General features: G+C 44.2%; 1 protein-coding gene across 2 annotated transcripts in view; it reads left to right on the top strand.

Annotated features, from left to right (window-relative positions):
* The window catches only part of LOC310742789 (sodium- and chloride-dependent GABA transporter 2-like), a 45,348-nt gene that overhangs the window by 7,275 nt on the left and 12,094 nt on the right, over positions 1 to 25,979 (top strand). For both annotated transcript variants that reach the window (XM_083572358.1, XM_083572359.1), the window contains exons 3-7: positions 6,314 to 6,448; positions 9,174 to 9,314; positions 10,471 to 10,555; positions 12,137 to 12,269; positions 23,849 to 23,983. In XM_083572358.1, coding sequence (XP_083428484.1) covers positions 6,314 to 6,448; positions 9,174 to 9,314; positions 10,471 to 10,555; positions 12,137 to 12,269; positions 23,849 to 23,983 — 629 coding nt within the window. The remainder of the gene's footprint in view (positions 1 to 6,313; positions 6,449 to 9,173; positions 9,315 to 10,470; positions 10,556 to 12,136; positions 12,270 to 23,848; positions 23,984 to 25,979) is intronic.

The following is a 25,979-nucleotide window of genomic DNA, read 5'->3' as shown; positions in this document are numbered from 1 at the left end:
CAAGCGAATAGCAAAGAGAACCTGTACAAATGCCACTGACACAAAACCCCACACATACATTAAGTAAAATAGAAACATCGCCTCCAGACCCCCCCCCATGGCCCCCTCCACTTCTTCCCCCCTTTTTCTTCCTAATGTAACCCTAATGTCTCAACAAATGAAACTGACCTATGGAAAATGTAACTTGAAAAAGAGACATTGTGCATACCTTTGTAAACAAAAAAATCTTTAATTAAAAAAAGGGGAAAGGAAAAAAAGAGAGCAGCTATTAACCCTGCAAGCAGAAACAAAATGGACAAAGTTGAATTCAACCAAGTCCTGCTCAGAGGAAACCCATTGAAATGGATGAACCTAAGTTAGTCATGTTTATTTATTTCAGTGGGCCTACTTTGAATAAGGACTAGCACTGAGTATCATCCATACGTACCTTTCCAACCAAAACTTGTGCTGATTAACATGCTATGGCCTTTTAAATGTGTTTGTGGGAGAGGAGTTATTGGTTTGCTTTTGCTCATGTTATGTGCGCACGCCACACGGCTTGCGCCGTGATGCAAGCACAGTGCACGGCATGCGCACATCATGGCTGGATATTGAGGGCTCCCCCTAGCTGGCGCCCCTGTGTCCCAGTCTGCATGTAACAGACTTAACTGTGGCTTCATGGCTTCTTTCCTCACTCATGCAAAAGAAGCGAAAGGGCTGCACCTGTGTGCCCAGAGCTCATTAGTATTTATGAAGCCTGGTTTGGATTGTCCTAACACGGCTCCTGGCTTCCTGTCCCTCTATGGATGCTTAATTTACAAAGCGGGTCTAGGATGACTGCTTTGTAGTGCTGAAATGGTTGCTGTACTTATTTTCCATGCTTGAACTGATCTGTTTCAGAAGGCACATTCTGCATTCCATGGCCATTTTCTCCTACTGCTTCTTTCTCTATGCTGTGTCCGTGTGTCTGTCTCTTTCACTCACAAATGTCCATAGAGAACAATCCCTCATGCATCTGAAGTGAATGTGTGTCCACAAAAGCTCACGTCATAACAAATTAGCTAGTCTTTAAGCTGCTACAGGACTTTTATTGTAAAAAAACCCAATCTCACTAATCTTAACAAGAGCCTGGAAAGCCAGGCGGAGTAAGTGGCGTAGCGTGGGTTGTCAGCACCCGGGGCAAGGCAAGTAATTTGCGCCCCCTAACCCATGGATTTGCGCCCCCTAACCCTAACCCTAACCCCCAGATGTTGCGCCCGGCCCCCCTGCACCCCCCACGCTACGCCACTGGGCGGAGTGTTTGCTATATTGAGGGAAGAGGGACTAAAAACCTGGCTATAACATTATGGCTCTGTAATAAGGTTACCAGACGTCCCCGTTTCCCGGGGCCGTCCCCAGATTTACAAATCAGTCCCCACACAAAATCCATTGAAGTTGAAAAGTGTCTCCAGATTCATCGAAAAGAATCTGGTAGCCTTACAGTCTGTAATGGGTTAGCATCCCAAAAATGACCCCCAAAAATAAGGAAGACAGGGATGGCTTTGAAGCACTGGTTTCTCTCTCCTCCTTCCTTCCTCTGCTGAGAGCCCCAGCTAGTCAAATTAGTAGAAATAGTTCCTTGCACGAAGGAAGAAATTATTCTGTGTTCCCACTAAAGGCAGGGCTTTTCCCCTTCCCTTACCCATCTTTTGGAATGAGAGGACAGCCTGACTCCTTTCCACAACATTACAATTTTGCCTCACATGGTGCATAGTCCTAAGATGCAATGAAGAGAGTTGCCAAGGAGATGGCTTCTTTTACTCTGTCCTTAGAGAGCTCTCTCTCTCTCAGACACACACTTGTTTACTTGTGGGTAAGGATGAGGGAGAAATTTGATTCAGGACACATTTAAAGGAGAACCTACCTAACCCACACTTTCTGAAATAATGTGCAAACCGAAACACAATAAGAGCCACGCGTCTCCAAATTTTGCCAGGCACATACTAGGATAAAACGTGCAGAAAATGTATATATTTGTGAAAACAACCTATAAGCATGTGCAGGATTAGGGGAAAAAATATTTGTAAAAATGTGTATTTTAGGGGAAGTTGCATACAAATGTCTATACTGGAAGAAATTCACACTACAATGCTGACAATTTTTTCATGAAATCTTTTTTTAAAAAAAATTCACAAAGGTGGAGAAATGAATTTAAGATGGGAAAATGAGGTTCTGAGAGAAACTGAAATTGACAGATTCTCCCATCTGTCCTTGTGGGGCATTCAGAATGATGTAGGCAAGGGGTGGAGCGACTTGTTATGAGTCTCACAGTGATGTCACAACAAGACACGCATGAAACTATCATCCACAAAACAAAATATGCTGGGGCGAGAGAATTAGTTTTCTAGCACCATGTTAAGATGTTTGTGCTAGTAAACTAAATTTCCCCTCACAATGGAAGCATGTACCAGAGAACACTATATAGGTGGGTTAGTGAGGCCCACCATTCGTTGCCATACCTGCTAAAAAAGGGCCCCATGGTTTTCTTTTTATGTTAAGTGAAATATACTCAGAGTCACAAAGTGATTTCATGCTCTTTATTCAGCTCATAGTGGTGAGGAGGAATGAATGAATGTCCCCTCAAAGTATCTGCTTTATATACATTATTTACACAATGGGCTGCACATGATTGGCTAATTCTGGAATTCTACTGTAAGCCAATCAGGTTGTGGATTCACTTCTACCTGGAGCATGATTGGGTGGTTCCTGCCAACCAATCATACTGCTGCATTGTTCTAGGACCAATCAGACTGCTGCCTTTTGGATCCTATTGTTCTAGGACCAATCAGACTGCTGCAGTTTGGATCCTATTCAACTCAGTACATAACATTAAAAATAATAAAGTCAAGAAAATGTTTTCGTCTCTCTTTATATTAGTACCACTGGTGTGATAAGTTGCAGTTTGGACATAATAGGTGTTCATCTCGACCAGCTCCACTGAAGTAAAAAGTGCAGTAACTGTCTTAGTAAGATTTTAAATCCGATGAGTTGTATAATATGAGTACAGAAGTTCTTCTCTTCAGTTAAGATAATTTATAGGCTTTTGTAGTACAAGAACCTATTACAATAACGTTTCCTTTAAAAGACTCAACAGGAGTCATCTGCCACAGAGACGCTCTGTGCTGTCGTGTGGGTTATGTATGTGCTCTGGAAAAAATTACCTAGAGACCTATTTAGGAATTGTTCTCCTTGTTTTGTTTGATAACTATTTACTTAATCTGACTTTCTGGAAGCTTGTAGAAAAACAGGTTAGAAGGACTTGGTACTTGTAAGAGTTATCGGTGAGTAGATTTATGAACTCTGGTCTGAAATCTTTTGGATTTGCCTTAGAGGCCTACCTAAACCGCTTTCCCACCCTGACAGCATGAAGGGGATTAGCTACTTCCATGCCGGCTTTCCTTTTTGTTTCTCTTTCTGCTTGAGAATTTTGTTTTTGAGGAGGGATTAGAGGGGAGGCTTGTTTTTATTTTTATGAGGCTGGAATGTTCCTAAACTTGGGTTCGCCAACCCTATGGATGTTTACTAAGAAGCCCCATTGTTACTTCGGGAACAGGCAACATGGTGCACTTCAGATGTTGCTTGACTATCAACTGCACTAACTCCCATCAACCCCGCTACAATGGCCAATGGTCAGGGATGATTTCAATATTTATTTTAAACCATTTTTATACTGCTTAATATATAAAATTTCTCTTGGTGATGCATACCCTCTAACACCTTGATGGCAAAATCCAAGACACAATATTCCCAGACGCCATCTTCCTGTTTTTTCTCAAGAGAATGTTGGCCGTTTTGGATGTCTTGATCTCGTGTGGTTTTGCACCACAATCCTGCCCCCTGAAAAAGAGCTTTTTTTCAGGCATGGTGCTCCAAAATGTGTATTTTGGGGGCACTGCACAAGATCACAGCCTCAGGAAATAATTGTGGTGTACAATTGCGTGAGATCATGGCATCCAAAATGGCCAACATTCTCTCGCGACAAAAGAAAAACCACAGGATGTCTTGATTTTTTCCAGGACACTTTTGGGGTCTGGTGATGTACAACAAATTAAACCAAACCAAAGCAATTATTACAAAAATATACAATGCAACCATCAATACAAATTGGAAATCAATACAATAGTAATAAATATATACTGGTAGCAATACTGTAATTGAATACTGATGATGGATATTCCTATCCACTCAACCACTCTGATGAGTTTTCTTTCTTTTTTTTACAGTCAAGTGATATATAAATTTTATTAAATAAATAAGTAAGTAGCAAACCTCCCCTTCATATAATGCTGCTTTAAATGTATGGTGTTGAATGTGGCCCTAGTCTCCCTGCCTTCTACCTCCCAGCCCCATTGACACCAGCCACCACTGACACTCAGTTCAAACTTGACCTACATGTGGATCTCGCTATTGGTTCCATTCCTTGTTCCTCTAAAATATGACCTGGCATCATGTTTTAACTGGACCCTGGATTTCCCTTCAGCAAGAAAAAGGAATCATCTTTCAGCTGGTGTTCTTGACTAAACTGAAAGGTACATGCCCTTTTAGCACACACAAAAAAAGCAATGAAAAGCATGGAGGATACTAGCCCAGTTTCTGCTGTCAGGCTTAGTAAAGCATCCTCCTTTACTATTGGCTAGGAAGAGAGGAAGGCAACCAGAGGAGTGATCTCACCTCCCTCTGCCCCCAGGGTCTGAAAGCTCATTGCTTCCATAGCAGGCACAGCCTCCTGCCATGCCAGCTTGGTGTGGACTTCAGTCAAAGGGCAGGGAGCCCAGTCCAGCCTGCTAAGAGCTGGAACCGTTAAAGGGATTTCGGAGCAAATTAAAGTTAATTGTGATTTTCCAGTCAGTTAAATATTGGCTTGATCCTGGAACGGATGGAGGTGTTGAAAGTGGCTAGCAATTAACGCCGAGGAGCAGAGTCTGCATCTGTCCAAACCTGGACACAAAAGGCATTAGAATTGCTTTAATTCCTTCCCTTTTCAGTCAAAATGTTAGTCATGGGTTGTATCTACAGTAGGGTTGAGTAGTGCATCCCATCAGTGCAAAAATTTCTGCTTGCTCAGTGGGACTTGGCCCACCTCCCCGTTCATGCCTCCAACCCTCCAGTCTAGATTTGGGGAGGACATGGGGTGGGAAGGAGAGGAGGGGGGAGTTCTGCTGCAGAAATTCTTGTGTTGATGGGATGTGTTAGTTGGATACTGCCCCATATGTCACCAGGGGCCACCATTTTGAACGTTGCTGAATAGGTTGGTGGTACTGTCATAAGCATCTTTTGACTGCTTTAATGCTGGGCCAGCATCAAATATTAACAGCATTTGATATTACATGACAACTACTGAATGCTGTCTAATATTAACTATGGTTGCATGTCAGCTGTAAAAAATAACTTGCAAGATATCCTTGCATGGCAGCAGTCAAGCGCTGTTGAGTACGGAATACCATGTTGTATCAAGTATCAAACCTTATTCTGGTATCAAATAGTGAAGCGAATATTGTATGTAAAATATAGATTTCCAATCCCGAGTAAGTATTTGGCAAAGATAAGAGTATTCCAAAAATATCTTCAATATGTTCAAAGTTTGCAGAGCAAAATATTGTGGAGAATAGTTGGGAGCATATTCATTTGGGCTCTTAAGACTAATGAATTGATAGCCTTGCTTTGTGCAGAGGGTTAAGCTAGACAGTGTTTTTGTTCCAGAGCTAACTCTGTGATGTCAGTAAACTCATTTTTTTAAATGCAATTTATCTGTGATCAAATACAATCAAAGTTGCATTTGTCTCATCCTGATCAAAGGTTTGAACCTTCTTCTTCTGCTAGGCAGTATTCAAAACCATATTTGTTGTAGTCTGAGCTTTCTCTCTCAAAACCATGCTAAACCTGCTCACTGGGCCATTGGGTCAATGTGTCCACAAGCTCAACATTTTGCTGGCAGAATCCCAGAGAAGTGTATTGCTATTGGCTGGCCCAAACCCAAGGGAAGATCTTCAAACACCTCTGAGGGTCAAACTACTTCAATTGTGTGGTTAGCAAACATATCTTTTCTAATAATAATAATAATAATAATAATAATAATAATAATAATAATAATATAATAATAATAATAATAATAATAATAATAATAATAATTCAGTTTGGTTTTCTGAATATAACAAATGAACAACAAAAGGATGAATATTTTCATAAATAAATAAATAAATAAATGCCCCTCCCCATTTGGCTCTTTGTCATCACCATAGCTTCCTGTTTTGAAAGCCTGAGCATCTAACACCTCCATGTGTTTCTGAACCTGTAGGTGCCTTCTTCATCCCCTACCTCATCTTCCTTTTCACCTGTGGGATCCCAGTATTCTTCCTGGAGACGGCACTTGGGCAGTACACCAGCCAGGGAGGTGTCACTTCCTGGCGGAGGCTGTGCCCTCTCTTTGAAGGTGAGTTGGGTATGATGGGGCCAGCTTGTTTGCTAGAAAGTCTGTACCACCTTTTGCACTAAAGGAGCTATCTTACATAGGGCACCAATGGGATTTTCTGGGCCCAGTACACTTGCATGTGGATTGGACCCTCTGCCTGGCTTCCAAAAGGGGACACATATTTGCATAACATTTCCATACACTTTGTATCACGTGAAGATCTTTTTGCTCTGTGGCAGGTGGGGTGGAGGGCCCTAGCATAAACCAGAGGCCACGCTCAAGTAAATAAGATGTCTGATGGACAGACAGAATGTGAACAGGTAAATCCTTTGCCTCCCTGCGCACCCACAAGATTCAGCTGTGGGTGTCAGCATTCACATGCAGATGTCAACATTTGCCCAGTTTTGGATGTTTGCTGTAGCATTAGCATCAGATCATCGTGCATCGGCACTATTTTGGGTTTTAAACGACTGTGTCTCTTGCAACAGCAGCACCGCTGCTTCTTGAAGCTTGAGAGTGATACCTGTCAGTGGAAAATGCAAATGCCCCTCCGTTGTGACAAAGCTCACTGTTGTGGAGGCAACAGAGTGTGGCTGAAGTGGCCACAGGAATCTCAATTTTTATAAAAGAGGAAAATTAACATGATGCAAACAAAGGGAAAACAGAAGCTCAGGTTGCACATTAGCTGAAAGAAAATGTTAAATGCAGATGTTTACTGATTAAAAGAAAGGATCTACCAGGTTGGGGAAAATTGTATTAATGCAGTGCCAATCAGCATGGGGTGGGTGCTAATCAAAGATCTTTCTTCTTTTTTTGTTTTGCTCTGTAAAATGCATGCTTATGTCTACTTTTGATGTTTTTATGTTTGTTTTAAATCAAAGATTCCCTCACTCTCTTCCGGCTGGGGTAAGGTCTGTTGGGAATCTGAGATGAGATCCCCACACAGCAGAAGTTGCCTCCAGATCCAGTCACCACACAGAGGCAGCTTAGAGCCCCAAATAGTCTACTGCTGCAGAAGATAAAGCTTCAGTAATACAGTTCTGGATGCTGAGAAATATATATACAGGATGTAGCATATACAGCTACAGACACATACAAGTACAAAGCATATCTGTTGCTCCAGCAATTCAAGACGTAATGCCGACTCTCTTCACAAGACTGACCCGGACACACAACACACCCTGGCACAGATGAGCTGGCATGCATCAATCCCTTACACAGATGACCCTGGGCCGTTGCCATAGCAACTGGCTTGGCTGGCCTTGCACCTCTGGCCTTTTCTAATATATAGGGTGATCTGTGCTCGTGTAGGAAATTAACACCTTCCTCATGCCCAGTTCCTCCAACAAGGGCTGCCGTGGAACTAGTGTAAAGTAACAGAGAAAAGGGGGAGCCTCTACTTGTTTTCCTGTAGCATTGTAAGATTCTAGAATATAGGAAATGTACAGTGCATAAACAGGTGCAGGGAAAATTAAAAAAGTAAGTGGAGATTAAACCAAGGGGAAGACATGGTGAATGAAAGGAACACCCAGAATGGTGAATGGAGCACCTGAGAAAATGGGAAAGAAAAGTTGATGTATCCTGCAATGAGAATGCATGCCCTATGGGGATTTTATGAAAATTATGGATTAGGGCAGGCGTCTCCAATCAGCCTCAGCCAGCATGGCAAATAGCCTGTTCTGAATCCCCTATCCTTCAGATTCAGTGGATGACACCCCCTCTCCCAAGTTCTAGTATAGTGGAACACTTCACTTTCTGATCAGATGTTTGCATGATTTTAAGGTTACTCAGAATCTGGATCAAATGGAAAGTTGAGGCTAAAAGGTTCCTGGGTCATTAGGGACTCTTGATTTATTTCTGCTTCATTCCAGGACAAATTACTGTGTTAATCACAGCCTGGCAGTTAGCTCAGGTAGGTAGAAGTGGATGGAGTTCATTGTTCGCTGTAACATTGTAAGCAAAGGGCTGCTGGAATTTCTTGCCCATGTCAACAAAGGCAGTTGTTTCATTGCAATCAACAACTGATAGCCAGCTGACTTTAGCAAAGGGAACTTCAAGTCCTGGGGGCCAAGTATAGTCCTCCAGAGGATTTAATTTGTCCCTCAGGCCTCTCCTCAGGCCACACACCACCCCAAGGGGCCAGATACTCCTTTGCCTGGCTGGAATGAACCCTTGAACCCTTTGTTTGCATGGAAGGAGAATGGAGAGGGGTGTTATATGGAGCGTAAGTGAGTGCGCTTGTGTTTGTGTATAGAAACCACTGACTTTTACAACTTGCTTGCCCACCACTGGGATGCAACCCAGGGCAGATCTACTATGAAATTTAAGAATCTTAAGTTTCAGAGCCTTTAACCCCAGAGGGGCCCCAGAAATGTATATAACATTTCCCTATTTCTCACCCCCTCCCAAGAACTTGAAAACTACAAGGCATGGGAAATATTTATTTACTGCAGTGACTTTGACATGGGAGATAATCCAGTATAGCAATTTTAATCAAGATCTGAGATGTCGTAGTCATCTCATTAAAAATAATTGTGGGGATCTGTCGTGGAACAACCCCACTGAAGAAGATAACCGAGTGGTTACCGAGACCTCGTTGCTGGTTGCAAAGGGGGCCCCATAACAGTTCGAGCTTCGGGGCACCCCAAATGTAGGTGCAACCCTGAAAAAACAAAACCACCCTGGCTTTATTACACCAATTAATTTTCTTAAAATCCCCTCCCTGTTTCTTTTGTTCACTCTGCAGGAATTGGTTATGCTTCCCAGGTGATTGTTGTACTACTTAATTTCTATTACATTATTGTTCTGGCCTGGGCCTTGTTTTACCTCTTCAGCTCATTCACCATAGACCTTCCATGGGGCAGCTGTGATCATGAGTGGAACACAGGTAATCTGGAGTCCCTCCCTTGCTGTTCTGCAAGATGCTTTGTATTACTTTGTACTGATTCCACCCCCACCCCCCACCCCCGCTAGCAATAACCATCTACAGTACTTCATTTCCCATCATGGCTTCAACCCTTTGGAACTCCCTGTCCAGGGAGATCCACATGGCCACGTTCTTACTCTTCTGCCCCTCCTTCTCTGTAGGAGGCCAACCCAGCATATATCCTCTGTGTGCACTAAACACAAACAAACTTCTGCCCACTTTTGACAAGGCAGTGCAGGCTGCCTTGTCTTGCCTTCTCTCCATTACATGTGGACATGGATATTGTTGCAGATGACAGGCTGAAATTTAGCCCTAGCCCCACATAGGATTGGTATTGTGGCAGGGAGGGGGGAGAGGGGAAACCACCTCTGAACTAGCTGTAGTCTTGAGCTGTTAAGTCCTGAACTTCATGGGCTTTAAAAGAAGAAGAGGAGGAGTTTGGATTTGATATCCCACTTGATCACTACCCAAAGGAGTCTCAAAGTGGCTAACATTCCCCTTTCCCTTCCTCCCCCACAACAAACACTCCTTGAGGTGAGTGGGGCTGAGAGACTTCAGAGAAGTGTGACTAGCCCAAGGTCACCCAGCAGCTGCATGTGGAGGAGCCGAGATGTGAACCCGGTTCACCAGATTACAAGTCTACCGCTCTTAACCACTACACCACACTGGTGTAGTGGCCAGTCAATCAAGAGTAGCCAATCTTGTCTAGGAAAGAACTTGCCTCATCCTTTTCATACACATATAGGCTTGGATGCCCAGTCACACTCATGAACAGCTATCTCATGAACAGTTTGGCACCAAACCTTGAGGTCGGTGGGTTCGGCATGGTGTTGGTATTGGGTATCCCACCACATGCTCACCATCTTCATCGCTTCCCAGAAGTGCTTCAGTGGTAGATGGGCCCCACTTTTCTGGACACTGATCCCAGGCCTGCTCTCTGTAGGATCCTAGCCTCATGTGACACAGACACTTTCTTTCCTGAGCATCCTATTGAGTTCTGCAGTTTTATTCCTGGTCTCCCCCCCCTTTTTTTAGGAAAGTGTATTAGTTGCATTTTGTGGGGATGTCTTCCAATTGTATGTTTTCACAGTTTCTGTCACTTGGGCCTGTCTTACAGAGAACTGTGTGGAATTACAGAAGACAAACACTTCGCTAAATGTGTCGGCCGAAAATGCCACCTCTCCTGTCATCGAGTTTTGGGAGTAAGTGAAGATTCCTCCATTTTCAGGTTCGGTTTCCGCAGCTAGGACCAACCACCAGCCACAGGAGTGTTCTTCTGTTGGGCGTGCAAAGTCTACAGATCTCAATAGCTTGCATTGCTAACTGAGAAAAGCATGAACTGTGGGAATGGAATCTTGGTCTCTGAGCACCTTAACTCTTAATTTGCGATTTAAATCAGTTAAGTTCTGCACAAAGTGGAACGTAAATCTGGCCTTGGGTTTCTTGTCTATTCCTCATCTTTTGCATATTTTTAAAATGAACTATGCAAATTTCAATGCATACCTTACCTGTAGGATGAATATGCTCTTAACGTAAGGTCCACCCATCCGGTATCTTGTGGCAGCTGCTGCCTGCACCTTTGTAGCTACCCAACAATGAACCCCCTCCTCCTGATTCCAGGCACAAAAGCAATAATGGTTGTTTGCTGCCTTCTCATAGATCGATTGTACAAATACATAAATATAGATTTGTATATAAATCAGAAGAAGCAGTGAAGGAGGTGGCAGGAGAGGGCTGGCACTGGAAATGACTCAGGAGCACATAATGTATGCTCCAGCACAGTGAGCACATGGCACCTGACTGGTTTCAGAAGCAGTGCAGGAGTGGCACTTTTTCGTGATCTAATCCTGTTTTTCCTCCAGACATGCATTTACACCTCTGCACTCCTTTACCAGAGAGGACAATTAGGTCATTTCCATAGAAACCGCCCTTGCGTCTTCCTTTCTGAAATCAACTCTCTGCGTCAAATACTTGGAGGTTATTCAAACACACAACACAAAAACCCACAAAGGAGCACTGTAAGAGCGTGGCTTCTTTGGCGAGAAAATTTGTTTCAACGCATCATGACATCGGATGTTTGTCAGGTTCGTGGCCCTGTCCACCTGTCAAAATTGACCTGTGGGGTGGCAGGAGATAACGTTCTGGGCCACCGGGCCAGAACCGCCCCCCCCCACTCTTGCCCTTCATCAACAAACAAAGAGCTATTACTTATATATGCCCTTGTTTTGAAGCATATTACAATGAATTCCTTAATGGATGCACAAAGAGGGAACTGCTCCATTTACTTGCTTGCTGTCACCTGCAGCTGTGCAAAGTCAGAATTGACCAGGGCTCCAAACCAGTCGGAAAGGACAGTGTGTGGGGGCAGAGCATGTACTGGGCATGCAGGTGTGCTCTAGGTTCACCCCCTCCTCAGAAACCCTGATGATCAGTATGGGGACTTGCTTGAATAGGTTAAATAAGTTTGCAGGCTACCAAAACATCAGGTTGGGGTTCCATAATCCAGTGGGGAATATTTTGACTTGGGCAACAAAATAACTTGACTGGCCTTGAGTATTGCTTTTCATTTTGACCTGGCAGGTGTGGAGTGTGAGGTGATTTGCCTCAGCCTGCAACATGGCTTGGAGTGGCCCAGCTCCTCCTGAGGTTCCCATGGCAACCCTCCACGACATTGCGAGGGGGCACCATGTGCAAAACAGTATATTCTGGGGGAAGTGGCCAGGCTAGGAGATGTTACAAAGTGTACCCAGAAGAAATCAAGCCAGGCTCTGTTTCTTCTGCAGGAGGAGAGTACTCAACATTTCTGACGGCATAGAGCACTTGGGAGGTGTGCGGTGGGAACTGGCTCTCTGTCTCCTGCTGGCCTGGATCATCTGCTACTTCTGCATCTGGAAAGGAGTCAAGTCCACAGGCAAGGTGGGCATATTTTATTTCTCTCTCTCGCTTCCTCCATCACAATACAAACTACTTGTAGCCCTCTGCAGCTGATGGGCTTAACAACATGTTACTGTGCATTAGTTGCGTTGCTATTATCCACATCAAGGAATTTAAATACACCACCCAGGAGAGGGTGGCATCAATTATACATGTGCAGGATGCCAAGTTATGGAAAGATTGCCACTTGTACAGTGGTACCTCGGGTTACAGACGCTTCAGGTTACAGATGCTTCAGGTTACAGACTCTGCTAACCCAGAAATAGTACCTCAGGTAAAGAACTTTGCTTCAGGATAAGAACAGAAATCGTGCAGCGGCAGTGGGAGGCCCCATTAGCTAAAGTGGTGCTTCAGGTTAAGAACAGTTTCAGGTTAAGAACGGACCTCCAGAACGAATTAAGTTCTTAACTCGAGGTACCACTGTAACTATTTTTCCTGTGTGAGTGACAGGCAGAAATTCAACTTGGGCAGCTTTTCCTAGAAGGCAAACATAAGAACAGCAGACGAGCCTGCTGGGTCAAGCCAATGGCCTATATAGTCCAGCCTCCTCTTCTCACAGTGGCCAACTAGATCCTGCAAGCAGAACCTGAGCACAACAGCACTCTTCTTGCCTGTGACTCCCAGCAACTACTATTCAGAGGCATACTGTGTCAGGCAGTGGAGGTGGAACACAGCCATTGAAGCTGGTTGCCGCTGGTAGCCTTGTCCTCCATGAATTTGTCCAGTCTTCTTTTGAAGATATAAAGATAGTGGGAGGCAGGAGGCAACGCCTGAACTGATTTGGCTGCTGAACAAAGCCAGCAGTTAAAAGGCATGGAGCTTATCTCAGCAAAAAGTGGTGCTAACTGGGTCCTTGGAAGGAGGGGGCCCTCTTTAGGATGTTTCCCATCCCCTGTGGAAGTCTATCATGCAACATTCACATGCAAGGGGAAGCTATGCCATCTCTTTCATTAGACAGAGGTCATTGGGGTGGGAGCCCATGCACAACCCTGCTACTCATGCATTTCGTATCGTACTTATTTTGCCCCAAGAAAGTGCTTTATGCTCTGCAGGGGAAAACATGCAGGCACCTCACAATGACCTCAGTTTTTTGCAGCCTTAGGAAAACCCTAGTCTCTGCTGGTTTCCTGTGTCTCCATGTATGCAGTAACAGTTGATTGTGTGCAGTACTGGACTCATGGCAGGCCATCACAGGTGCTCAAAATAAGAGGATGTGGCCGAAAACCAACACGGAAAAGGCTGCCCCCTCCCTGGTGTGTACTATGCATTAAGGTGATTACGAGTTGGCCTCTCAACCGTTCCATCTTGTCTGCCTCCATCTCGGTTTTCACAATATGTCGCTGTCATTTGGCTGTGCTCATTAGTGTGTTTTTAATACACTCCCCTGAGCCATTCCCAGCCAGCTTTCTGTTTTTGCTTCCATCTGTTCTTAAACTTCAAAATCATGAGGAGACCGTCTTTTCCCGATAAGGTGCAAACCACAGCGTGGTTATTAGGCCAGATGGAATCAACACATGCGTGGCAAAGGTTTCCGTATTATTTTCCTCCGCTGCAAAATGAAATGAGAGTCTGCCTTGAGCCTTGACACTGTGATGAGAGACAGAGCCTTATCAGCAGGTTTCCACCAAGTTCCCCGCTGCCACAACACCCCCAGTAATGAAATGGAGATTTGTTTGTTTGTTTATTTGTTTGTTAAATGTATATCCTGCCCTTCCTCCCAGGGGAACAAACAACAGCTGACGAAACACTAAGGACATCTTAAAAACAATTCCAATGCAGACACAGACTGTGAACGTTCTCTGCTTGAAAGTCTTGTTGGCAGATGAGAGTCTTCATGAGGCACCTTCAGGAGAGGGTATTCCAAAGGGTAGGGGGGTCAAAGCACTAAAGGCCTGATTCTCATATTGTGTGGAAACAGTGCTTTTTTCTGGTGCTACTGAATGGTACGCAGCACCCGCACCTCCCCCCCCTTCAAATCTTGAAATAAGGTAAATAGAGGATGGGGAGAGCAAGCAGGCAACCGTGACTAAAAGGGGGATTGCGAAAAGCAGGAGGCTGAGGCGGTGAGGAAAAGGAGGCCCTTGTTCAGAGCTGTAGTTGCTGCTCTCAGTTGACAGGTTGCACCATTTCCCCTCAGCTGCCCCACAATGGCGCTCTCTCTCCCCAGACGTGCCACTATGCCGCTGCCTTGGTGCGCTGCAAGCGGACAGGCTAGTGTGAGCCCCTCTTCCCTTCTGTGTTTGGTTGCTCTTTTCAGAAGGAGAAGGGGGAAGGTGGGATGCTGGGTGGGTGTGAAGAGCAGATGGGGCAAGGTGGGGAGGTGTAGGTTGAAGAATGGGGAGGGGATATGCAAAATGGGGCTTTAATTAATTGGGAGGGAACAGGAGACAGTGTGTGTGTTAGAGAAAATGGGGCTGGGGAAGAGGACCATGGTGAGCACCTTTGTTTTCTAGAAAGAAAGAACTGCGTGGAACAGATCTCAAATGGAGTGGGAAGAGAGATCCAGAAAGGCGTTGGAGGGCTGCCATGTGTGTGCTGTGTGCTCTAACTTGTTGCTCTTTGGGCATGGTAGAAGATGCTGCTCCGTCTCCAGACAGAGTCAGCTGCCAGGCTGGATGGCTTCCATACATGGAACCAGGGAGGAGATGCCATCTTGTGTTTTGTCTCAGGCAGCAAAATGTATTGGGCTGGCCCTGCTTGGAATGTAGAAAAATAAGACCAAACATGCTGATGCATAACTGATGTAGTGGGAAAAAAACCTCATGTCTTGTGAAGCATATGCTATGTGAAAGCAAAGCTGGCATGCGACACAGAAACTCTGAAGAGAAGATCTAAGAATGGAAACTGTGAAAATGTGAAGTCTTCGGCACACATTCCCTGAATGGAGAGAGGCTGTTTACATTTTGACCAGAGAACTTTGCTATGGGGAGGTGTGCAGATACTTAATAAGTAAAATAAGCAACTGTTAGTAACGAAAAAGTAACTCACTACTAACAAGAACAGATATGGGTAATGTATAGCCCTCTTAGATGTTGTCAGATTATAACTCCCTTCAAGTCAGGCCAGATTAGCCCAATGGTCAGGGATGATGGAAGTTGTAGTCCCACAATTTTTAATGGGCCACCAGTTCCACAGCCTTCTATATGCAATGCCACAACATGCTCTGGACTGAGCTATGGCCCTTCCCTATTCAGGAAAACTGAAACAGCAATAATAAATTTACCATTCAATGCTTAAATTGTCTACAATTCCATTTTGTTCCCTCCTACTACTAACATTTGTTGTCCAATTTCTCCTTAACATTTCAGCTGTCTTATTTCATTCTTGGGAGGTATTTCTGCGTTCATATTTTATGTCAATATAATAGAGTGCAAATGGATCTCCTTGTCTGGAGTAATCTGGAAGTAATCTAGGAATATTTCTTAAACTTCGGCTCATTAAGATAAACACTAAATTTGCATTGAGCTCCAAATGACCAAAAACAACCCTGGCTTGGCTTCTTTCCCAACACATGCTGGGCTCCTGTTGTGTGAGGAAATGAACATGATGAAAGTGTTCTCTTACAGCTTTGGAAGGCCCAAGAGGTCAAGGAAGGATTAAGGTAGGACAGGAAAAACACCCTTTCTAAAGGCATGTACACAGGTGCTTATTCTGTGATCCCTATAGCCCACTTTCTTTGGGAAACATTGGTCTGTGTTATGACTACCTCTCTGTAGCTGATTCACAACCAGTGGCTATGGTTTTGAGGCCAGTGCTACTCAAAAGTGGTGGCCCATGAACCAGCGCTGGTTCGCAAGCCATCTGCTGCCCGTCTGCATTGGACTCCACCACAGCCAAGGTTGAGTGGGATGCTTGAGGGACCAGATACAGTACCGGTCCTTGGCATATTGGGGCAGGGTAAATTGCTGGTCTACTGCATTGTTTGAGAAACCCGGACGTAAGCACCTGGTTGTGATAGGAATATTCTCGGAGCGGAATTTGTGAGAGGACCTCAGCAGCTACGGGGGAGTTGTGTTTAAGGAGATGTTGGTAGTGTACTTTCCAGCGCAGTGCAATAGCTTCTTTATCTTTTAGAACTGTGGTACCATCTGCTGAGCATAGGGGGCATATGCCATGATTTATTGGCCCATAGATGGTCTTTGTGGCTTTAAAGAAACTCTGTGCATCATGAGTGTCGAAGACAGGTGAACTAATATCAGTGTACTGGATGAAGCAAAGATCACCAGTGTTGAAGCAATGATTCTTCAACATCAGCTTCGTTGGACTGGTCATGTTGCGCGGATGTCTGATTATCGTCTTCCGAACTTAAAAATGGAAAGTGTAATGCTGGTGGTCAACAAAAGAGGTTTAAAGACTGTCTCAAGGCAAATCTTAAAAAAGTAGTATAAACACTGACAACTGGGAAACACTGGCCTGCGAGCGCTCCACTTGGAGAACAGCCTTGACCAAAGGTGTCATGGACTTTGAAGACACTCAAACTCAGGACACAAGGGAGAAATGTGCTAAGAGGAAGGCACGCTTGGCAAATCTACACCGTAATCAACTCCAGCCCATGAACCAATGTCCCCACTGTGGAAGGACGTGTGGGTCCAGAATTGGCCTCCACAGTCACTTAGGGACTCACTGTTAAAACCATGTTTATGGAAGACAATCTTACTTGGCTATGAGTGATCACCAAAGAAAAGAAGATTATGGAAGCAAAAGTGCTGGCCTTTTCCATGAATGCTTCCTGTATTTTTAGTTTGGATTTGTAAGAGCCAAACTAGATGTGATGCAGCAGCTGCATGATTCATGGAGGATAAGTCTGTCAATGTCTGTTAGTCATGACAAGTGGGACTGGACTTGCAACATTAATGTTGCAGTACAGAGTGCTCCTGCTGTTCAGGGTTCAAGCCAATAAGTTATGCCATCTTCTAAGGGATGCTTTTATTTCCCGCGGCTGATGGCTGTCTGGTTCTCTCCCCTACAACTAGCATTCCATGCATACACATCTCAGTCCTCATTGGGTGGTCTCTGCAGTTTCCTCAGACCTCCTGACACCTCCCTATTGTCCATGGAGGGTGCCATTTTGGCTACATAAGGACCAGCACTCAGAGGATCGAGTTCAGTATTAGTGTACATGACAGCTATATGCAGCCTGCAGGATTCAGAGGCTCCTCTGAAAGTACCAGTTGCTGAGGAAAGACAGGAGCAGGCTTTTGCCCTTAGCTTTGCAAGCCCAGTCTATTTGAAACCCCTTGTTGCTTTTAAGTCTTTTAAAAGAGTTGGGAGTTCTGATAATGGAGCTCCCACATAAGGATAAGTGTATCTGTCAGTTTTGGTTTCTCTCATTTCAAATTTTCCAGTCTTGAGTTCAGTTCTCCATATTTCCACATCACTTTGCATTTTCGTTTAAAAGTCATTGTGAGAATTCAACACTGTATTCGTCCTAATATAGACATGGTTTTTATGCAATTTTGCCTAATAACAGACATTTTTGCAAAACATTTGCGGCTATTTCATGAACATGCACAACTTACCCTAATATTTGCATTTTTGTACATGTAACTTGGCTGGCGAGCTGCAAATAGAGGCTGAAGGCCCAGCAAGCCGGGAATTTACCTTTGCCCTTAACATGGGGCCAAGCGCCGCTATTGGTCAGTTGGTCCCACGCCCAGGGTAACACACTCTAATTCCTGTCACCATTGGCCAATTGGGTGGCAGGAGGATGATCTGGCCTGCAATAGGCTGGTTCACAGAGGAGACCTGGGGCCCGCCCACAAAACTGCCTGCCTGAGAAGGGGCGAATGGATTTCTCCCACATCCAATGCCATTTTCCCAAAAAAATGCTCTAAGTGGCTGTCTTAGGCCAGAGACAGATATTAGTGTTTTGGAGAGATGCCATCATTGTCTGCGATGTGACTGCTGGCTTTTTCCATTCCACCGGAGCAGGAGCTTCATGCGCTGAGCAGATGCATAAACTTGTCAGTGCTACAGGAAACACAAAAGTTGATATTTTGTCCCCTTCAATGGCATGGATGGAATAATTTGGCACTGATGATGCATGGACCAGATCCAAACAAAATCCTATCTGTTATAAAACAACGTGAGTCAAAGCACAATGTCTTTGATCGCAGTTGGCTTTTTCATAGTCAAGTCAGTGTGAACAGTGCTCTAAAAACGCCAGGGCGGGGGGGGGGGGGAGGTCACAACTAAGCTGAACATCTGCTATCGTTTCATTGAAGCAACAATGGTTGGATTTGGGCCAGTCATTTACACCGGAGCAAATATTTTGCCATTTTCAGGCACACAATCCCATCACAAATTCTTGTAGGAGTTGGGAAAAGGCTTTGTCATTGCAGGTTTGTGCCTGTCTGGTGCTCAGATAGGATTTGAAAGGTGCAGAGTCTGGAAATTGATGGAAACCTCCACTCCCTGCATGAGTTCGCAAACGCAGACCCCGCAAGTGTCCCTATTTTCCAGGGATGCCCCTGATTTAGAGAAGCCATCCTGGTTTCTGATTTGATCCCAGAATGCCCCACTTTTCCTTTGTTGTTGTTTAGTCGTTTAGTCATGTCCAACTCTTTGTGACCCCATGGACCAGAGCACGCCAGGCACTCCTGTCTTCCACTGCCTTCCGCAGTTTGGTCAAACTCATGCTGGTAGCTTCGAGAACACTGTCCAACCATCTTGTCCTCTGTCGTCCCCTTCTCCTTGTGCCCTCCATCTTTCCCAACATCAGGGTCTTTTCCAGGGAGTCTTCTCCTCATGAGGTGGCCAAAGTATTGGAGCCTCAGCTTCAGGATCTGTCCTTCCAGTGAGCACTCAGGGCTGATTTCCTTAAGAATGGATAGGATTGATCTTCTTGCAGTCCATGGGACCTCAAGAGTCTCCTCCAGCACCATAATTCAAAAGCACCAATTCTTCGGCGATCAGCCTTCTTTATGGTCCAGCTCTCACTTCCACACATCACTTTTTTTTAGGATGTCCCTATTTTCATTGGAGAAATGTTGGAGGGTATGGAGTTATCTGACCCTTGAGCCTTCTGAAGGCAATCCTGTATAGGGAAGTTTTTAAAAATGTTCTATTATGTTTCTATATATATTAGAAGCTGCCCGGAGTGGCTGGGGCAACCCAGTAAGATGTGTGGGATATAAATAGTAAAATTATTATTATGGAATGGGACGTCGCTATTTCCATCAGAGAAATGTTAGAGGGTATGCATAACATGGAGGAAGAAGGTGTTTGTCCATGGTTTGGGGGGAACCAGTTCCATAGGAGCAGTGAGCAAGTCCCTTTTGCCATGAAGAAAATTCATAATGAATAATTGGACTGGGAATGAATGGTTCTGAGCATATGTATGCAACATCTATAACAGTTTTATTCATGCTTTCGATCCCCCTGGCTCCCCCTCAAAGAATCTAGTGAACTGCAGTTTGATGAGAGCCCTGACTCTCTCTGTTAGGTAGCCCAAGAGTGGAAGCATACACACACACACCAGAATTTGGGGAAGAAAAAATGACTAGGACACTGGTGTGGGTATACCTTCCAAGTAGGCACTAGGTTTCAAAGGATGGGTGTGTTTCGGCTCACATTGTTTTGGAAAGTGACTTCATCTTTAAAATGCCAAACTGAAACAAATTTCTATCCCCAACCCTAAATCTCAGTGAATTTGACTTCCACATGCCTTCATTATTATTTTTTAATAAGGAGACCAGGAGGAGAATACTTGTGTGAAAGCAATTTTTGTTGTTGTTTCTGTCTGTATTCTACTGGGTGAGAGCATTAATGTGTCCTGCCCTGGTCTTTGGGGAGAAAGGTTCAGCTTAGGAGGGATTTATGCTGTTTCTAGGTTACAAACTGCAAATCCAAATAAATATAAAAGCTGGTTGTTTTGCTGTTGACGTTGTATGTGCGTTTTTCTAAAGGAGAAATGCATATGCAGAGGAAGACCATGGCTAGGATTCTTCCTTACTTATTTTGCTTATTTATTACATTTCCTCCAAGGAGCTTACAGAAGTGTAAATAAAAAGTTCCTCCCTCCCATTTTTTTATCCTCACAACCACCCTGTGAGTGGTTCAGCTGAGAGGGTGTGACTGGGCAAAAATCCCCTCATGGCTAAGGAGGCACTTGAACCTGGATCTCCCCAGTCCAGCTCTCTCTCTCTCTTTTTTTTAATGAATATTTATTAAATTTTCCAATTTTATATAAAGACAAAAAGAAAAAGAAAAAGAAAAATATTAAAAACAATTCAGTTTCAATAACAGTTTTTCAGTCCCATGTTTCTTTGACTTCCTCATACCTCCCCTTCTTGTTCTCTAGTTCAATTTGTTAATTCAGCAAATCCTCATCTCTTAACATTCCTTTTAAGATATCACCTTATTTTCCACTCAACTTTTTTTTTTTAAATTTAGTAACAAAAACCATTATAATCCCCATTATCTTTCTCATAACAGCTGGAGACCACCAAAGTTCAAACCAACATCTTTTCAAAGTTCATTAATTTTATAATATTTCTGTAGATATTCCTTAAATTTCTTCCAATCTTCTTCTGCTGACTTTTCTCCCTGGTCGCGGATTCTGCCGGTCATTTCTGCCAGTCCCATACAGTCAATCAACTTCATTTGCCATTCTTCCAGAGTGGGTAAATCTTGAGTCTTCCAGTGCTTTGCTATAAGTATTCTTGCTGCCGTTGTGGCATACATAAAAAAGATTCTGTCCTTCTTTGGCACCAAATGGCCGACTATACCCAAGAGAGAAGCCTCTGTTTTTTTCAGGAAAGTATACTTAAATATCTTTTTTATTTCATTATAAATCATTTCCCAGAAGGCCTTGATCTTTGGGCACGTCCACCATAGGTGAAAAAATGTACCTTCCACTTCCTTACATTTCCAGCATTTATTATCGGGCAAGTGATATATTTTTGCGAGCTTGACTGGGGTTATGTACCACCTGTATATCATTTTCATAATATTCTCTCTTAAGGCATTACATGCCGTGAATTTCATACCTGTGGTCCATAACTGTTCCCAGTCAGCAAACATAATGTTATGTCCAAGATCTTGTGCCCTCCCCAGTCCAGCTCTCTGACCACTGCATCACACTAGTTCTCTCTCTCTCCAAACCCAGTTTTTATGTTCTAAGAAAGACATTAATTTGTGTTCTGTGATCAGTCACCACTGGAAGTTGTTAGATTCTTATGTCTACTATTTGAGTGACAAACCTACAATTAGGTTAAATGACTGTGTGCTTTTTAAATTGTGTATCTGTTTGCCAGTCTGGGTTCCTTGGAGGAAGGGCGAGTTATTTCAATCAATCAATCAATCAATCAATCAATCAATCAATCAATCCTTGATCACTACAGCTTCTTCAGCATCCAACCATTCCTCCTGCCATCCTCCCTCTGAGTACTCCTTAGTGTCCCACCACCAATCCCTGGGCTCTGAGCCTTCCTCCTCTGGGGCTTCCCTTGGGGGTTCCCCATCTGGTACCACACCTGTTATCTAGGAACTTAGCTAGAATGGTAAAGAAAAAGCTATTGATATGCCTTGTATATGCGATATAACACTGGGCCACCAGATGGCGCCGTGGAGTCCAGTTTTTCTTTACCTGTTTCCCCTGTTTAAATTTACAACGCGTTTAACTGAAACGCTTCTTTGATGTGTCTAGATCCAGCCACAGATTCAGCTATACAGCTGCAAATAAAACGTTTTATGTGTGTTTTAAGTGCAATATACAATGTGACGCTAGATGGCGATGATGAGCCCTATGGAAAATTCAATGCATTTTTAAAAACGCTTTTTTTTGGAGGGGGGGAAGCATTTTCAGAACGGTTTTTATATGTGTGTGTAGATTCCACCTTAGCCAGTCCCTGACGTGCTGTAAGATCTGGACTCCCTCTCTCTAAATTCAAGTGCAAATATGTGAGTAAACCATATTCTTAAAGGTACAACATCTTCAAATCTCCAATGCAGCACAGACCCTGCTTGAGGGCCAAAACCCCTGGAATTCCATGCATGGCTTGGCAGAGATTGGGGTGGCCTGTAACAATATTCAATAACTGCCTCCCTCTCCCTTGATTCAATGTGATGGCAGGTCTATCTAGGGGAGCCTGCTGTGGCAGGCGCTTCAACTCAGGTGACCCACAAACTCTGTTCCAGCCCTGTTGTTTCAATTCAGAAATAAGTAAGAGGAAAATTTCCACTTGGATTGTCTCCAGAACCAAATAAAGCAAGGCAGGGGGAACAGACTATGCTTTTGTTTTAGAGTCCTCATTGATATATTCAGTTTTCACCTGAACTGTTGTTTTGTTTTAGCTTGGATCTTAGCGATCTTGAGATGGAAAAAATATCGAACAAAAAGATTCGCCCAGAAACCGCCAATTCCTTCATTCAGCAATTAAGTTGGTCTTCTCAATTAAGTTAGTGGCAGTTAAAATTGTCAGGGTTGAGTATTGGAGATTGGATTTGGTGCCCTTTGTTTTTATAAGCACTTAAACACTTGCTGTAGTAGGAATGGAGAAACGGGCTAAAATCCAACTGCATTTATTTATTAATTGCTTGGATACATATTGCAGTCAAGCGCTGCTGCAGTCATATATTCTATTTAATAATGTGTTCTGTATCTGTGTATATTCTCATGATCTTCATAGGGAATATTAATGTACCAGGAAATGACATGTGAGCTGCTACATGGAGATGTGGGGCAGCTGGAATAAGGAAAAATCCTCTAATATCTGGGTCATCCAGGATGTATTTGAGCCCTCCCAAGTCACCTTACCTTTCTGCATTCTCGATTTATATTCTTAGCTGTCACTTCTATGTATTCTATTACACCTGAACAGCAGCAAAATTTGTAGAGTGACCTATTTGTTGTTATTTACTGCCTTTATATCCTACGTTTTCCTTCAAGGCTCTCAAGGAGAGCTTTGCCCCTCTCCAGATTATCCTCACAGCAACCCTGTGATTAAGGTTGGAGACTGTGAGAGACAATGACTAGCCCTGGGTCACCCAGTGAGCTTTGTGTCTGAGGAGGGATTTGAACCCTGCTCTCCCAGGTTCTAGTCCAGCATTCTAACAACTGCACCACATTTGCAGCTTTGACTGGAGACCTGGATAAACAGAAGTGTGCAGCTGCAATGGCAAAGTCTCCATTTCAGTGAGCTTTCAGAGGGAACATGTTCCTTCCTTGCTTCCACCATCCCATCCCTTATACAGTGGTACCTTGGGTTAAGAACTTAATTCGTTCTGGAGGTCCGTTCTTAACCTGAAACTGTTCTTAACCTGAAGCACCACTTTAGCTAATGGGGCCTCCCGCTGCCGCCGCGCCACCACCACATGATTTCTGTTCTCATCCTGAAGCAAAGTTCTTAACCCGAGGTACTATTTCTGGGTTAGCGGAGTCTGTAACCTGAAGTGTCTGTAACATGAAGCGTCTGTAACCCGAGGTACCACTGTAATGTTTGAAGGCTAAGCAGGCTTTGCTGTAGGTCTACTTGAAGCTCCGGCCACCTGCCTGCCTAACCCGCCTGTTCTTCGCAGCAAATTGCTGATGCTGTGCCTGCGTTTTGTCCTCTTGCCAGGTGGTGTACTTCACTGCTACGTTCCCATACCTCATGCTGGTAGTTCTGCTGATCAGGGGTGTCTCCCTTCCCGGGGCATCTAAAGGGATCCTCTTCTACCTTTACCCAGACCTCACTCGGCTCAGTGATCCCCAGGTAAGCTGAGAGAAGCAAAGAGAGGCTTCCTTATCCTTGTGTATCCCTTTTGCAAATCTCTCTTATCCCCCACCCACCCACAACCTGCTTCCTTTATGTTTCTTTTTTCTCTGTCTCCTTTTAAGGATGCTTCCAGACAGGTGTGAGTTGTGGGATTGGTGCTGCTCATGTATGCAAGTTGTTTGCAGCTCACTGGCATCAAAATGGCAGCCTTTAACTCCCTCCCCCCCACCGTTTAACCTGGATTTATCCTTTCTGCAGAAAATCTCATCAGATATATATATATATATTTAATAACCTTGCTGCCAATGACCCTTTTAGGAACATACCGATCTGCCTTATACGGAACCAGACAAAAAGCAGAGGAGGGGGTGACCCCAATAGAGGTAACAAAAAAGGCAAAGTTGCGGGAACCTGATTAAGAACGATGTTGCTATAAATACGTGGAACAATACAAGCCAAGGCCGTTAAGTGCTAAGGCTGCTGTGTGAACGAAAACACTGCAATTTCCCAAACAATACAGAATATGTGGACAATGAAACAATTCTGCAAAGAAAACAGGAGGGGATCTCCAGGGCTGAACCTCCGTATTATTTTTTATTTCTTCAACAAATGGAGGATATGCATGGATGACAGCAATTAACCCATTTTGGCCTCAGTTTTTCTTTCTGGATTTTTCTCCTGCCCAGGGGAATCTCCTTGTTGCAATTCTGTTATATGCTCCTGGGCAACAAAGGTGGTTGTGACTCCAAACACTATGCTCCCCCCCCCACAAATGAAGACTCTTCATTCATCAAGCAGGGCTGAAAATCCAGCTTTCATGTATACAAGCCCCCACCTCTACCATGGGACTCTCCCCACACTGCACCTCCTCCCCAGCCACCGAACCTCCTCTTCCCAGGCCATGCCACAACCCTCATATGGTGCCATAGATGCCTTTGGTGGCAGTCACTTTTGTTTCTTAAAGTCAACATTGTGCCACCTTTATGCTTTTTATGGGCCTTAGTGAGTGATAGCTTTTTTCGATGCTCAGGTGCTTAGAGTTTGCTGAGGGGCAACAACAAACGGTAAACGGATCTGGTGCATCTGTTCAGAAGCAGCTGCTGTAGCCTCCTTGGCCCCCCAAATGTTTCCCCCTCCTTTCCTCTCCTTTCCCCCTCAGTCATCAAAGCTCGTTCCACTTTGCCTGGCTGAAAAGTTCCACTTTGCCCGACTGCCCTCTTTTAATCTCTTCAAGACAAGTTCCTCCATGTCAAATCCCGGTTCCAGCTGAGCTGCTGTACCAGCCTTTTTGTGTAGAGGAGGTGTCTACAAAGGAGATTAAGGGGGTGCCTGCCTGGGGGGGGGGAAGGTCAGCAAAACCCTTTGTAACCCCTTTAAACCCCTCCCAGGCCAGCCTGGAAGCTTTATTTTGACAGCATCAGTAGAGAAGTGCTATTCCTGGAGGATAAGGCAATCAATGGCTACCAGCAATGATGGCTGTATTCTGCTTTCGTGGCTGAAGGCACACTCCTCAAAATTATTCTCTGAATTTCAAAGGAGAGATGGTTAGCCAGACATTCTTTTCAGGGTTCAATATTTTTCCAAAAATTCTCTGAAAACTTGTCCGCTGTATTGGATTCCGACAGTTGAAAATTTTGCAATATTTGATAGTTCACGCAAAGGGATATTGAGTATTTGGCAGTACTGATGGCAGATGGTGTAACACAGTTGTTTTCAAGCCTGTTACCTTCAGTGAGCACAGTGGTGGAGGATTTTCTACACCCCCCTCTGGGATGACACCTGGGGCAGACCGCCCCCACCGCCCCCCTTCCTACACACTTTCCAAGTCAACATGTGCCAAATGCATGTCTGCTGCAACATTCCTGCACACCAAGGAGGATTTTAGGATATGTTCCAGGCTGCGTGTTGCCTGCATTTGCATGTTGATATTTCAGCTTAATCGGCTGAGATGTGGATGGGCATCATGTGCCCACATGCATCCCTTTGCTGTCAC

The sequence above is a fragment of the Podarcis filfolensis genome (genome assembly GCF_964270895.1).
Source record: "Podarcis filfolensis genome assembly, chromosome: 10".
Lineage (NCBI taxonomy): Eukaryota > Metazoa > Chordata > Lepidosauria > Squamata > Lacertidae > Podarcis > Podarcis filfolensis.
The sequence above is the reverse complement of the archived record's forward strand: the minus strand, read 5'-3'. Positions and strand labels throughout refer to the sequence as shown.